The sequence below is a fragment of the Carassius carassius genome, chromosome 36 (genome assembly GCF_963082965.1).
Source record: "Carassius carassius chromosome 36, fCarCar2.1, whole genome shotgun sequence".
Lineage (NCBI taxonomy): Eukaryota > Metazoa > Chordata > Actinopteri > Cypriniformes > Cyprinidae > Carassius > Carassius carassius.
In genome coordinates, this window is record NC_081790.1 from 12,864,396 (window position 1) to 12,880,702 (window position 16,307).

The window sequence follows — 16,307 nt, forward strand, 5'->3', positions numbered from 1 at the left end:
CGCCACTCACCCAAGGCCAATCGTACCGCCAGCAGCTCTCTGTTGCCGATGTCATAGTTACGTTCTGCAGGGCTGAGACGACGAGAGAAGAATGCACAAGGATGAACCTTCCCATCATGGAGGGAAAGCTGAGATAAAACTGCGCCAACCCCAACGTCCGAAGCACCAACCTCGACAATGAACTGGGCCTCCGGATCTGGAACCATCTGAACAGGTGCAGAGACAAAACGGGACTTTAAAATGTCAAAGGCTACCTGCGCTTCCCGGTTCCACCTGAAGGACACCTTAGTGGAGGTTAAGGCTGTCAGCGGTGCAGCGATCTGACCAAAATTCCAGATATAACGCCGGTAGAAGTTGGCAAAACCCAGGAAACGCTGCAGAGCCTTCCGGGAGTCAGGGACCGGCCACTGGGCAACAGCTTCAATCTTAGCGGGATCAGGCTTGATCCCCTCCGTAGAAATAATATGGCCAAGGAACGTAACAGACTCAGCGTGGAATTCGCACTTCTCCGCCTTGACAAACAACTGGTTCTCTAGTAACCGCTGGAGAACCCGTCTGACATGCTGGGTGTGTAATTGGAGAGAAGAAGAAAAAATCAAAATATCATCCAAATACACAAAGACAAATTGATTAATCATGTCACCCAACACGCTGTTGACGAGTCCCTGGAAAACGGCTGGAGCATTGGTCAGACCAAACGGAAGAACCAAGTACTCGTAGTGTCCCGAAGGGGTGTTAAATGCCGTTTTCCACTCATCCCCCTCCCAAAAGCTCCCAGTGGTAGGCGTTGCGCAGGTCTAACTTGGTGAAGACCCGAGCTCCCTGTAATAATTCAAAAGCAGAAGACATTAAAGGTAGGGGGTACCTGTTCTTGATAGTAATGTCATTCAAACCTCTGTAATCAATACAAGGCCGCAGGGAGCCGTCCTTCTTCTGAACAAATAAAAACCCTGCACCAGCGGGAGAGGAGGAATGGCGGATGAGCCCAGCCTGAAGTGACTCACGTATGTACTTGTCCATGGCCTCTCTCTCAGGACCTGAAAGGGAATATAAACGACCCTTAGGCGGAGAAGAGCCCGGGAGGAGATCAATGGCACAGTCGTAAGGGCGATGCGGAGGTAGCGAGGTGGCCCGGGCCCTACTGAAGACCGCCCGAAGATCATGGTACTCTGCCGGAACACCAGTCAGGTCAGAGGGATCCTCCTGAGGAACACAAGACACAGAGACAGGACAAAAAGCAGCACCCAAACATGACACGTGACAAGACTGACTCCAGGCTAAAACAGAATTACTAACCCAATCAATGTGGGGATTGTGCTTGTGCAACCATGGGTGTCCCAGAATTAAAGGAGCCTTAGGGGAATCAATAATAAACAGTTCAATCCGCTCATGATGACTGCCAGCAATATGGAGGTCTATCTTAGGAGTGACGTGGGTGATGGTGGTAAGGGGACGGCCAGCTAATGACCATGCTGAAATGGGACTAACTAAAGGAACAAGCGGGATTCTCCAACGTTGAGCAGAGGCAGCATCAAGGAAGTTCCCCTCAGCCCCTGAGTCCACAAGGGCGAGTCCAGTGTGTAAACGACTCTGGAAGGAGAGTTGGAACGGCAGCTGAGTGCGTGCTGCAGGAGAGCTTGAGCTGAGAACCGTGCCCACCAGGACTCTCCGCCTCACTGGTGGGCCCTGGCTTTTAACGGACACTGAAGGGCGAAGTGGCCTCCCTTGCCGCAGTATAGACACGCCCCCGACGACAGACGCTCCTGCTTCTGCCGTGGTGTAAGCCGTAGACGACCCAACTGCATGGGCTCCTCCTCCGAGGGCTGTTGGCCGGCTGAACTGGCAGAGGAGGACTCTAGGTGGCGCCACGGGGCGGGTGTTTGCCGTTGTTGGCGGCGCCGGCTAAGACGACCCTCAATGCGGAGCGCGAGACTAATGAGCCTATCCAATTCCCGCGGGAGCTCTATGGCCGCGAGTTCATCCGAAATGGCGAAATCCAACCCCTCAAGAAAACGAGCGCGCAGCGCGCTCTCATTCCAGCCGCATGCCGCAGCTAAAGTCTGGAACTGGATAGCATAGTCAGTGACGGAGCTCCTCCCCTGAGACAGTCGTGATAACTGGGCCGCCGCCTCGTCACCCTGAGCAGAGCGATCAAACAATTTGGCCATCTCTAGACTGAAATCCGCGAAGGTGGCACAACAGGGAGCCCGCGATCTCCATACGGCGATTCCCCATTCGCGGGCACGGCCCGAGAGGAGTGTAAGGACATAAGCCACCTTGGTCTCTTCATTTGCGTAACGCCGGGGCTGCAGAGAAAACACCAGCGAGCATTGGGAGAGAAACGCTTGACAGGCGTTAGGATCGCCATCGTAGACCGGCGGATTGTTGGCATGGGGTTCGGACTCGTGTGACATACTGGTGTGAGGAACGGGCCCCCGGCTCGTTGCCTCTCGCTGAAGATCGTCCACCCGTGTGAGGAGTTCGGAGACTCGGGCACTGAGAACGTCCACATCCTGCGCGGTGGTGTTGAGCTGGGTGGCATGCTGCCCTAACAACACTCCCTGTTGAACGAGAGCCGAGCGAAGCGGATCAGATCCCGCTGAATCCATAATCTGGTCAGACTGTTCTGTCAGGAGAAAGCAGGCTGGATTCAGATGCGGGTAAACTCAAGTCTTTATTCGAAACAGAGGAGAAGAGTCACGGTTCACAGGTTACACTCGCAGTGACAGGATGAGTAGCAGATGAGTCACGTTTCACAGGTTTCACTCGCAGTGACAGGATGAGTAGCAGATGAGTCACGTTTCACTCGCAGTGACAGGATGACTAGCAGATGAGTCACGTTTCACAGAAGTACGTATAACCGCCGGACCGGAGGGATGAACAGCTGGAAGCTACTAGGAGCTCAAGGCTTGTAAGAACAAGGGCAGAGGAATCAACTAAACACACTGGAGCCTGAGGACAAGACACGACAAGGTGAGTTCAAAGAGCTGCTAGATGATCGGAGCTATTGGTATGAATAATAACAGTCTGACAATAGACAGAGAAACACAGGGAATAATAAAGGGGAAAAAATTAGAAGGACATAGAGAACAGGTGGCGAGCAATTAAGGTTAACAACGGGGAAACAAGGGAGGCGGGGAAAACACAAACAGGCAGACGCGGTGAGCTGTCAAACCATCCCAACACACACACACCCACACCAAAAAGACAGGTGATTAGCCCCGAGACCCGACACTAAACTTTTATTAGATCCTTATTTAAAAATCTTTGAATTATGTTTGAATGGCACTTGCTCTTCTGTCCACAGGACATATTGGGCACACACCCCTTCACCAAAATCTCTAACTGGAGTAGTGGACATACCTATTTCCACATTACCATTGGTAACCTGGTTAGAGGGAATAAACTGCTATGTGAGACTTCACTGGTGAGTCAAACATTACATAAAATACTGTGGAGGTACCATAGGACAGTGATGTTATCAGATTGTAATACCATGGTGCTTTGGTTACAGTAATGCACCAGCTATTCCTTTACAAAAGGTATCTGATCAACTGACTTTATTTATTTATTATTCTCAGGGATACAAGATGGATGATCTTCTCACGTCTTACATCAGTCAGATGTTGACGTCCATGACCAAGCAGCGCAGTTCACGTGTAAATAACAAGTAACATGCAAGGCTTATAATAGTGCACTGTTTATTTATAAGCTCTCAGACTCAGTTCTCACTTTAACCTATATCCATCATTTTGATACATAAAGACAAACTAAATCTGCTTTTAGTGTTGTACTTTTCATACTGGAGCCTTAATTGTAAATTGGGAGTTTAATTTATTTTGTAGCATTTCTGTCAGAACATGTTTAATTGACAATCAAAAAAACATGTTGCCTTTAAGTTTTAGGCCCTCATATGGTTTTACTCTGATACTAAATTTTTATTGTATTAAGTCAGATTAAGTTGGCTATTTGTGAATGATTTTCTCATCTAATTTTGCCAATTACATGCATCGTAAGGATTTCGAATGTTGCAGAATTAGGTTTTGCCCTTTAGCTTAAAGACAAGATTCTCCTCCTGGTAATAACCTCTAGGTCATTTTTTGACCTCTACGTGTCTACTTATTGAAGTTGATGTCAGTGACAACAAAATTTAATTCAGTCTAAAAAGATATTCTTTACATTTTTCTCAATAGCATTTCTTAATTACCTCTGTAAATGCTTGACCAGGTGATGCGTATTAAAATGTATTTTATGAATTAAAAGATCAGTTATCATTTCTACACAAGATATTTGGGATAAATCTTTTGGCGTTGTCCTATTTATATTCTTTTTTTTATGTGTGTGTGTATTTGTATTTTATAATTCTGCTCATTTCAATTTTCTTGTGTTCAAAGCTGCTGTTTTTAAATAAAACAATAATATGAGATAGCTTGGTTATTTTATATATATTAGTTGTGGGCCGTTATCGGCGTTAAAGGGTTAGTTCACCCAGATAGCAAAATGATGTAATTAATAACTTACCCTCATGTTGTTCCAAACCCGCAAGACGTTTATCTTTGGAACACAGTTTAAGATATTTTAGATTTAGTCCGAGAGCTCTCAGTCCCTCCATTGAAACTGTGTGTACGGTCTACTGTCCATGTCCAGAAAGGTAAGAAAAACATCATCAAAGTAGTCCATGTGACATCCGAGGGTTTGTTAGAATTTTTTGAAGCATCGAAAATACATTTTGGTCCAAAAATAGCAAAAACTACGACTTTATTCAGCATTGTCTTCTCTTCCGTGTCTGTTGTGTGAGAGAGTTCAAAACAAAGCAGTCTGGATATCCGGTTCGCGAACGAATCATTCAGTTCACCTAATCGAACTGAATCATTTTAAACGGTTCGCGTCTCCAATACGCATTAATCCACAAATGACTTAAGCTGTTAACTTTTTTAATGTGGCTGACACTCCCTCGGAGTTCAAACAAACCAATATCCCGGAGTAATGCATGCACTCAAACAGTACACTGACTGAACTGCTGCTTTATTCCAAACTTCATTCCATAATAATACATATCCGTTTATAATGGATGGATTACATATCCGTAATGGATGTTGTAATGGATGTTGAGTCTGGATATGTGTCTGAGCTGAAGGTCATCCACTGGTGCTTGTTCGGCTGTCGTCTGCTGTACCTCTCTGAGTTCTGGAGGCAACCACTATACCTAGGTAAAAACACAACAGACATGTATAATATAAAATTTATAACAAACTTCATAAAGACCACAATCCACACTAGAGATGAACTCTTTAAACTTGATTTAAGAAAGGGCTCCTCGATTGTTTTATCTATCAGAGTAAACCCCAAAATGTAAAAGTGTAATGTCACACCTAACTGGAGTAAATGGATGATTCATTTTGAATGACATCCAGGGTGCACGATATCCAGGCATCTCTATAAGGGTGACCCTTAGGTGGCCGATACAGATCGAAGATCACTAGTTTCCCATGTTGAGCAGCCAGATCCAGGAAGTCCCTCAGTCTGCACACAGATTGATTCTGAGCTTGCAAACGCTCATCTGGGCTCAGAGATGAAGCTGTTCCAAAGGGGTCTTGCTAAGTGGTAAAAAAAATTATAATTACAAAATTACAAATTTTTCAGGAGTACAAAAAGCATTCTGCATGCAGACTTACAGAGAAGAACCAGGATCCAGCATTGAGACTCTCTCCAAGTAAACATGGCAGGTGAGGTGTGTGTCCAGTTTGGGAACATGTCTTTTACATTAGTTGTCCTGCGAAGGTTATTTTCGTGCATCTTAACTGCAGCAAGAGAGAACAAAATGTTATAAAGGATTTTTTTTTACAGAATATAGATTAATTATTAATACAATAGGCTTTCTTTGGAGTTAAAGAAGTGACCTAATAGTGACATCGGTCTCCAGACCATCGGCTCCAGCTGCCAATGCATTCTCAAAAGACATGCAGGTGTTTTCAGGGGCAAGCGTAGAGAAGATACAACAAAGGATTTGCTTTTTTTTCAGTCTGTACATGGTACATTGCATGTCTGCTAAATCCTTTAGTGCCACAGTGTTGATATAATTGTTTGAGAAATATTGGACTACAAGAATGTTCACGAACTGGTAAATTTAGAGATTTTGTGTGACTTTACCAGTTTGCATCTGTAGAGTTCATTTACAATACAAACATTTAAAGGCTGTTTTCTTAACATTAGTTTTTCTCTTGCATTGAGCCATAAGTCCCCACTTCAGCAGCAATTTTACATAAACCAGATTTTTATCATTTTACTTCTGTGTATACAGAGGGGTTTGTTCCTATATAATTTTTTATAATTGTATGTAAATGAGTGCACATTTTACAGGGTAATTCATAATTTTCATCTTTAAACATAACATTTCCAAAAACTTGTAATAAATGTTTTCAATTCTTAATGCAATCAATTAAACGGAGAAGTATGGTAATATCTTTGTTTTTTTTAACCTATTCATCTGGGGTATCTTGCTTAAACTAGAAAAGAAGAAGGTATATTAATACAGAAAAAAACTTTTAATATTCAAAGGTTTGTGCTTGAACCTAAAAAGCCTAAGAAGAATAATGAAGTGTACTATTGGTGCTCCCCTGTGTCCAATTAAAGAAGGAGCTGATCCCAGACTGCTCCTCTCTTTAATGCAGGGGAGTATATGCCCAGAGGAACCAGGTAGAGAGTCACTAGAACAGTTATATACAGCACCATGATGGCCAGCCGTCTCACTGACACAGACACACGCAGAGAATTCACTGTAAGAATATGCATTTCAGTCACATAAGATGCATAAGGGTGGTGCAAAGTCAATTAAAAAGTATATTTCCTTTTGGATATTGGAAATATACTAAAAAAAAACTCATCCTTACCTCTCTGGTCCGTCTCATGTTTAAGGCCTGAGATCGGTCGGTTCATCCATTACAAAGTTTTCTTCCAAGATGATTCCCACTGTAGATGGGTTAGATGTGGACTTGCTTGATCAATGCTGAGGATTCTTACCAGAGTCTGTCTTATCAGTTGCATCCTAACAGAGGAAGAAACAGATCGATAAAGACATTATCAAGTCAGTTAGATATTTCTGTTGTCAAATGCTTGAGATCATATGCTGTGTTCACCCCGTGTTCTACTTAGAGCTGTTCATGTCCTTGGACCGGGAACTGTGCGTTTTTATGGAAACACTATTGACGCCTAAATTAATCTGCAGCAATCAGGAACTTTCACGTGATACAAGTAGAAACTCACAGAAAATTCCTAGATTACAGATGGTAATTATGAGTTCTACAAGGACATGAATTATTTTTCCAAGTTGGAATCTTGTAACTATGGCAAATACAACATGGGATATGGCAAGCCGAATTGACTTTTATTCATTCGCAGGATATGTATTCTTGATATCAACAATTCAATTTTCACTAGTTAAAATGTTAATTCTTGATATCAACAATTCAATTTCCACTAGTAACAATTATAATTTTTGATATCAACAATTCAATTTTCACTAGTAACAATGTTAATTCTTGATATCAACAATTCAATTTCCACTAGTAACAATGTTAATTCTTGATATCAGGAATTATATTTCAACTAGTAACAATGTTAATTCTTGATATCAATTATTTTTAACCTGGGAATGCCAATAGGCAAGCCAAATTAACTTTTATTAATTCGCAGGATATGTATTCTTGATATCAACAATTCAATTTTCACTAGTCAAAATGTTCATTCTTGATATCAGGAATTAGATTTCTACTAGTAACAACTGCTATTTTTGATATCAACAATTCAATTTCCACTAGTAACAATGTTAATTCTTGATATCAACAATTCAATTTTCACTAGTAACAATTATAATTTTTGATATCAACAATTCAATTTTCACTAGTAACAATGTTAATTCTTGATATCAACAATTACATTTCCACTAGTAACAATGTTAATTCTTGATATCAGGAATTATATTTCAACTAGTAACAATGTTAATTCTTGATATCAATTATTTTTAACCTGGGAATGCCAATAGGCAAGCCAAATTAACTTTTATTAATTCGCAGGATATGTATTCTTGATATCAACAATTCAATTTTCACTAGTCAAAATGTTCATTCTTGATATCAGGAATTAGATTTCTACTAGTAACAACTGCTATTTTTGATATCAACAATTCAATTTCCACTAGTAACAATGTTAATTCTTGATATCAACAATTCAATTTTCACTAGTAACAAATGTTAATTCTTGATATCAACAATTCAATTTTCACTAGTAACAATGTTAATTCTTGATATCAGTAATTGTATTTTCACTAGTTAAATGTCACCATATGGCTTCCATTCAAATTTAATTGTTGATATCAAGAATTGCTTTCTTACTAGTTGAAATTCCAATTTCACATATCAGAAATACAATTCTTACTAGTAAAGACCTTTATTTTTGATATCAGTAATCACATGGTTACTAGTACTGACGTCAATTCTTGATATCAACAATTTAATTCTTGATATCAACAATTTAATTCTTGATATCAACAATTTAATTGTCACTAGTGACAATGTTCATTTCTGATATCATGAATGTGATTGTTACTAGTAAGAAAGCCATTTTAGATATCAGAAATTATATTGATATCAGAAATTAATTTTCAGATATCAAAAATAACAATTGTAACATGTTGAAATACATTTACTGATATCAAGAATTAACATTTCAACTAGTAACAACTAAATTGGTGATATCAAGAATTCACATTTTTACTAGTAACAAAGTAATTATTGATATCAACAAAGGCAGTTGATATCTGAAATTGTCCTTACAACTAGTGAAAATAGAATTACTGATATCTTAAATAACATTTTAACTACTAAAAATACGTTTACAGATATGTAGAAATGCCATTTTTACATGTAAGAATAGCTATGGTAATGAGATCATGAATATAAATGAGATTTTCGATACTCCTCCTTTTTCAGCATTGGCCAAAGATGGCAGAAGAACATCCATGTGCAGAAACGGCTCCTCCTTTATTTAGTCAGTGAAACTTGAAAATTATATTATGGCTGGATTCATTTAAAAACATTTTGTTAATTGTAAAAAATAAATAAATAAAAATAAATTTATGCTGTTTCTTTTTATTGGCCAACAAGTCATTCACATAATTAAAGGAAAGTGAACAATGCATTTATTTAGTTTAAAAAATAACTTCATGTCGCTTTTTCAGGTGTTTATTTTTGGTTTTATTATACACTTTCTTCTAATACATCAAATAAAAAATACAACTAAAGGAAAAAAAAATATAACAGATAATAATGCAGATAATAATATTTTTTTTTTTGGAATATCGTTGGCTACATGAATGAGTCGTGTCCTTAAAGGAATTATTTTTAAATAACATGTTGTCCGGTTCTTGAAGCATCGGTGGGCAAGAGGAATGGTAAATAAATGTAAATGTTACACTGTTATACAAGCTGCATACTCACGAGGCCTACTTTACATTGTAGCAAAGAGCCGTTTCTTCAGTATTGTCATATGAAAGGTATAACAAAATTTAGACAGAACGTGAGGAGCGTACTCAGAGCCAGCCAGTCCAACTGTCAGTTCAATATGTACTGTATCGCCTTTCATAAAGAGAACTACTTATTTATAATTATCAACAATCTGTACAGGTGTTCCAATGACAGCTTGAAGATGTTAACTTTTTTAAGGTGACTGACACTCACTCTGAGTCAGAATAAACCAATATCCCGGAGTAATTCATTTACTCAAACAGTACACTGACTGAACTGCTGTGTAGACCGAACTGAAGATGAACACCGAGCCGAGCCAGATGACGAACGAACACGCCCCCTTCTGGAGCAGTTCTCGTTCTCGAGTCAAGAGCCGGTTGCATCGGTGTTCGGATCACCAGTACACTGAACTGAGAATCGTTTCTGTCGGACGCGTCCGATTTGAGAACCGATGAACTGATGCTACTGCGCATGCGTGTAAAGTATTTCGGAAAGTGTGATAAAAGATCTATACACATTTTTATTATTATTATTATTAATTTATTTTTTTAAGATGAATGTTTCTAATCTGTATATTGTAGGTTATGAATAGGCCAGAGGGGGTTTCAGGGAAGTTGGACAATAATTAAGAACTCTAAAGACTCTATGTTTAATAGGAATAAGGGATGATTTATGAAATATGTGTACTGTATTTATAGTTAATGATGACACATTCACAAATTGAGTTTGTAGTAAACAGAACATGAACACGAGTAGAGCCGCTGATTATACTGAACTGCAGCACGTGCCGGTTAGAGTGATTCTCGTTCTCGAGTCAAGAACCGGTTGCATCGGTTTTCAGATCATCAGTACACTGAACCAAAACCGTTTCTTTCGGACGTGTCCGTTTTGAGAACAGAGGAGCTGATGATACTGCGCATGCGTGATTCAGCGTGAAGCCAACTGACTCACAGCACGTCTGAACCGAACTGATTCTTTTGGTGATTGATTCCGAACTGATTCTGTGCTAATATTATGAGCGCGGGTAAACCGAGGGCTTGAATGAAGGTGCAATCTGGCGGAACATAAGTTCATTTAATAACAAATACATCGCAATGGTTTATGTATAGTGGTTTCTGCGCTGATGACATGACACCTAATTTATTTCCTTTTATATCTTCAAGACTTATATCCTCATATGCACATTATTGCTGTTGCTGTATTTGGGTGCGTTGTTGCATAACTTACTTAAAAACTTTTCAAGATTATGAGGTTTTTAACTCACTACAGTTATGATTTCTGACTTTATATATTAGAATGTTTGATAGTCGTGCCGCCATTGCGTCATCGACTATGACGTCATCACATAGAGCGTAAAAGAACCAGTAAACCAGTTTTTTCAACCGGTTTACTTAATTGAACCGTCCAAAAGAATCGGTTCGCGGAAAAGAGTCGAATTTTTCATCACTAAGCGACAGTAATACACAGACCCGATTAAACACGGTACAATTCACAATGACGGTGAGAGAAAAAAAAATGTTTTATTAAAAAAAATCGTTCTGAATAATTCATACATGACAAACAGCTGAAAACAATAATAAATACAAAAACAACTGTATAAATAAAAGCGGAAAAAGATTAGAAACATTCACTTCAGCACCACACTCTATTTAGCACAACACCGCCCGCTATTGGGTGAACTAGAATGTCGTAACAAATTCCTAGTACACATATTCCACATATTCCACATAGCCATTTCTCTCTAAATTGCTTTCGATATATACTCGAAAAAGTGTCTTAAATAAGTGTTAAGTAATATAACGTCATAAGTCTGGTTGCTAATTTTAATCGATGTATTTCTAATGTATGCAATGCACACTGATGCTATTTAATTTGAAATTAAATGCCATCCAAACCTTAACTTTCCGGAGCTCCTACAACTAGACCTAACCTTACACAATATCCACGTTATTTTTCACTTTTCGATCATTTCGTTGAGTTTTATTGAAAATACATAACTTTCCGATGTGATACGGGACGTGAAAAGGATAAAGAAAGAGCTGCAAAAGGCGGAATCGAACTCGGGTCCGTCGCGACAAAACGCAGCCTGCTGGCGTATTACCACCTGCGCCCCAAAAATCGATGGTACCATCACGTCTTTTTGCATCCTTTATAAACACTACCATACGTTTGTAGGCGGAGTTAAGTAGTCCCTTTCAAAATAAAAACAAAATAATTATTAAAAATAGCCTACAGGAGCGTTTTATTTTCATGAGAGGGCAATCGAATGTGCCCGTTCTCTTTTTTGCGCTGTATCTTGTCGTTTATCCGCCATAAACATTCATAAAGGGTTGCACTCGTCATTAAATTATGCACATATCCAAAAAGGAGTTCATTGCTATGCACATATCCAAAAAGGAATTCATGATAACTAAAATAACAATTTTTACTAGTGAAAATGTAATTTTAACATGTAACAATTAAGTTAAAGATATCAAGAATTATGTGTATTACTAGTTGTAATTTCATTTTTGATATGATAAACGCATTTCTGCATTTCTGATGACGTCATTTTTGATATCAAGAATACGTGTCGTTACTAGTGAAAATGTAATTGTTGATATCAAGAATGAAATTGTTGATATCAAGAATTGACGTCGGTACTAGTAGCCGTGTGATTACTGATATCAAAAATAAAGGTCTTTACCAGTAAGAATTGTATTTCTGATATGTGAAATCGGAATTTCAACTAGTAAGAAAGCAATTCTTGATATCAACAATTAAATTTGAATGGAAGCCTATGGTGACATTTAACTAGTGAAAATACAATTCCTGATATCAAGAATTAACATTGTTACTAGTGAAAATGTAATTGTTGATATCAAGAATTAACATTGTTACTAGTGAAAATTGAATTGTTGATATCAAGAATTAACATTGTTACTAGTGAAAATTGAATTGTTGATATCAAGAATTAACATTGTTACTAGTGAAAATTGAATTGTTGATATCAAGAATTAACATTGTTACTAGTGACAATTAAATTGTTGATATCAATATTCTTTTTATTGGCCACCAAGTCCTTCGCATAATTCAAAGGAAAAATGAACAAGGCATTCATTTAGTTTTAAAAGTAACTTCATTTCGTTTTTTCAGGCGTTTATTTTTGGTTTTATTACACTTTCTTCTAATACATCAAATAAAAAATAAAAAACAACCAAAACGAAAAACATAAAAGGGAATAATGCATCATACAACATTTTACTGGACTTTTTTTTTTTTTTTTTATATCGCTGGCTACCTGAATGAGTCAAGTCCTAATATGCATTATTTTTATATAACATGTTGTTGATAAAGTCTATTGAACCTCTTTTTCATGTCTGTCTCAGCCATTTAAATGTTAACCCTCTTGGGCTTGGATTTCACATGTTGCCACTGGAGTCCTCTTCCAGATCTTAGAGACCTTGTGCTCTTCCACCTTCCGTTTGAGGATGCCCATGCTTGACCAATCCATCACCTTTCACCTCAGCTTCTTTAGCAACGCAGTGGTCATCTTGAAGGTGTGTTTGGGCTCGTTATCATGTTGGAAGACTTTCCTGCGGCCCAGTCTCCGAAGGGAGGGGATCATGCTCTGCTTCAGTATTTCACAGTACCTGTTGGCATTCATGGTTCCCTCAGTGAACTGTATCTCCTCAGTGCCGGCAGCAGTCATGCAGCCCCAGACCATGACACTTCCACCACCATGCTTGATTGAAGGCAAGACACATTGTCTTTGTACTCCTCACCTGGTTGCCACCACACGCTTGACACCATCTGAAGGGAATACGTTTATCTTGGTCTCATCAGACCACAGGACATGGTTCCAGTAATCTATGTCCTTAGTCTGCTTGTCTTCAGCAAACTGTTTGCAGGCTTTCTTGTGCATCATCTTCAGAAGAGGCTTCCTTCTGGGACGACAGCCCTGCAGACCAATCTGATGCAGTCTGAGCACTGACAGGCTGACCCCCCACCCCTTCAACCTCTGCAGCAATGCTGGCAGCACTCATAAGTCTATTTCCCAAACACAACATCTGGATATGATGCTGAGCACGTGAACTCAACTTCTTTGGTTGACCATGGCGAGGCCTGTTCTGAGTGAAACCTATCCTGTTAAACCACCATGCTACAGCTCAGTTTCAGTGTCTTGGCGATGTTCTTATAGCCTACGTCATCTTTATGTAGACCAACAATTCTTTTTTTCAGATCCTCAGAGAGTTCTTTGCCATGAGGTGCCGTGTTGAACTTCCAGTGACCAGTATGAGAGAGTGAGAGCTATAATACCAGATTAACACACCTGCTCCCCATTCACACCTGAGACCTTGTAACACTAATGAGTCACATGACACCGGGGAGAGAAAATGGCTAATGGGCCCAATTTGAAAATTTTCACTTGGGGTGTACTCACTTTTGTGGCCAGCGCTTTAGACATTAATGGGTATGTGTTGAGTTATTTTGAGGGGACAGTAAATTTACACTGTTATACAAGCTGTACACTCACTACTTTAAATTGTAGCAAAGTGTCATTTCTTCACTGTTGTCACATGAAAAGGTATAATAAAACGTTTACAAAAATGTGAGGGGTGTACTCACTTCTGTGAGATACTGTATATTTAATTAAGTTTGTTTTATTGGGGTAAATTATCTACAAGCATTTAACATATTTCTATGCACACCAATAATATTAAACTACTGTCGCTACACTACATACACATTTATTGCATTTATTTTCAATTCAGCCAGAAACCTAGGAGTTATGATGGATCATCAGTCAAGCTTCACAGACCACATTGCTACAATGAGCCGGCCCTGCAGATTTGCCTTATATAACATTAGGAAGATTAGACCCTTCCAGTCAGAGCAAGCCACACAACTTCTTGTCCAAGCTCTCGTACTCTCCAGACTGGACTATTGTAATGTCCTCCTGGCTCTTCCTGCATGTACTATCAAGCCTCTGCTGATCCAGAATGCAGCAGCAAGGGTTGTCTTCAATGAGTCAAAAAAAGCTCACGTTACTCCTGTCCCCATCAGGTTACACTGGCTACCAGTAGCTGCTCGCATCAAATTCAAGATACTGATGCTTGCCTACAAGAAGACCACTGGCACGACACCAACATACCAAGACTCACTGGTTAAATCTTATGTGCCCTCCAGAAGTTTGCGCTCTGCAAGTGAACGACGCCTTTTGGTGCCATCCCAAAGAAGTTCAAAATCAATCTCACGGACCTTTTCCTGGACTGTGCCCAGCTGGTGGAATGACCTCCCAATCTCAATTCGTACAGCTGAATCTTTACTCATTTTCATGAAACATCTTAAGACTCATCTTTTTCGCCAGCACTTAACCAACTAATGCTAGCACTTTTCTTTCTTTTCATATTTAATAAAAAAAAAAAAACTGTACTGTACTAGACTAACTGAGACTTGTCATGGCACTTGTATACTGATTTTGTTCTTTTGTTGATCTGACTGCTTCTATTGTTATTGTATAAAAGCGTCTGCTAAATAATTGAATGTAAATGTAAATAAAACTGGAAAAGGCTTAGAAGGATCCTTAAAATAGCATATTTTATTAGCAATAGATTCTATTTACACTTTTTAATAAATATGAGTACTTTCTTACAGTAATAGTTTGATGCTGCTCGTGCTACTTAATGCAAGTAGTGACCAATATGTGCACCTCATTATTGTTGTAGGCCACATTATAAATAATAATAACAATAATAACATATTGAGTGTAAATTATAATTTTTATTTACAAATGATTAAATGGACACCGCCCCTACAACTACCCCTAGCATTACACAATATCCACGTTATTTTCCACTTTTCGATAATTTTGTAGAGTTTTATTGAAAATATATGCCTTTCGAGGTGATAGGGGACGTGAAAAGGGTGAAGAAAAAGCTCGGCAGAAGGCGGAATCGAACCCGGGTCTGTCGCCTCCAAAAAACAATTGCTTTATGCTCTACCATCTGCGCCACAATAATCGACAATTTACTACGGTCTTTTTGTAGTTTTGACAAACACTACCACACGTTGGTAGGCGGAGTTAAATAGTCTCTGTCAAAATAAAATAAAAATAATTATTAAAAATAACCTACAGGAGCGTTTTATTTTCATGAGAGGGCAATCGAATATTCTCTTTTGGGCTCTTTATTTTGTCGTCTATCAGCAATAAACATTCATAAAGGGTTGCACTCGTTATTAAATTATGCACATATCCAAAAAGGAGTTCATTGATATGCACATATCCAAAAAGGAATTCATGATATCTAAAATAACAATTTTTACTAGTGAAAATGTAATTTTAACATGTAACAATTAAGTTAAAGATATCAAGAATTATGTGTATTACTAGTTGTAATTTCATTTTTGATATGATAAACGCATTTCTGCATTTCTGATGACGTCATTTTTGATATCAAGAATACGTGTCCTTACTAGTGAAAATGTAATTGTTGATATCAACAATTCAATTCTTGATATCAACAATTCAATTGTTGATATCAACAATTCAATTGTTGATATCAAGAATCGACGTCAGTACTAGTAACCATGTGATTACTGATATCAAAAATAAAGATCTTTACTAGTAAGAATTGTATTTCTGATATGTGAAATCGGAATTTCAACTAGTAAGAAAGCAATTCTTGATATCAACAATTAAATTTGAATGGAAGCCTATGGTGACATTTAACTAGTGAAAATACAATTCCTGATATCAAGAATTAACATTGTTACTAGTGAAAATTTAATTGTTGATATCAAAAA

The 16,307-nt window shown here is 38.6% G+C and overlaps 1 protein-coding gene across 2 annotated transcripts in view; it reads left to right on the forward strand.

The window, feature by feature from the left end:
• The window catches only part of LOC132117198 (unconventional myosin-VIIa-like), a 38,552-nt gene extending 34,817 nt beyond the window's left edge, over positions 1-3,735 (forward strand). For both annotated transcript variants that reach the window (XM_059526309.1, XM_059526310.1), the window contains exons 46-47: positions 3,308-3,427; positions 3,582-3,735. In XM_059526309.1, coding sequence (XP_059382292.1) covers positions 3,308-3,427; positions 3,582-3,674 — 213 coding nt within the window. In that variant the 3' untranslated portion in view covers positions 3,675-3,735. The remainder of the gene's footprint in view (positions 1-3,307; positions 3,428-3,581) is intronic.
• Positions 3,736-16,307: the final 12,572 nt, after the last annotated feature.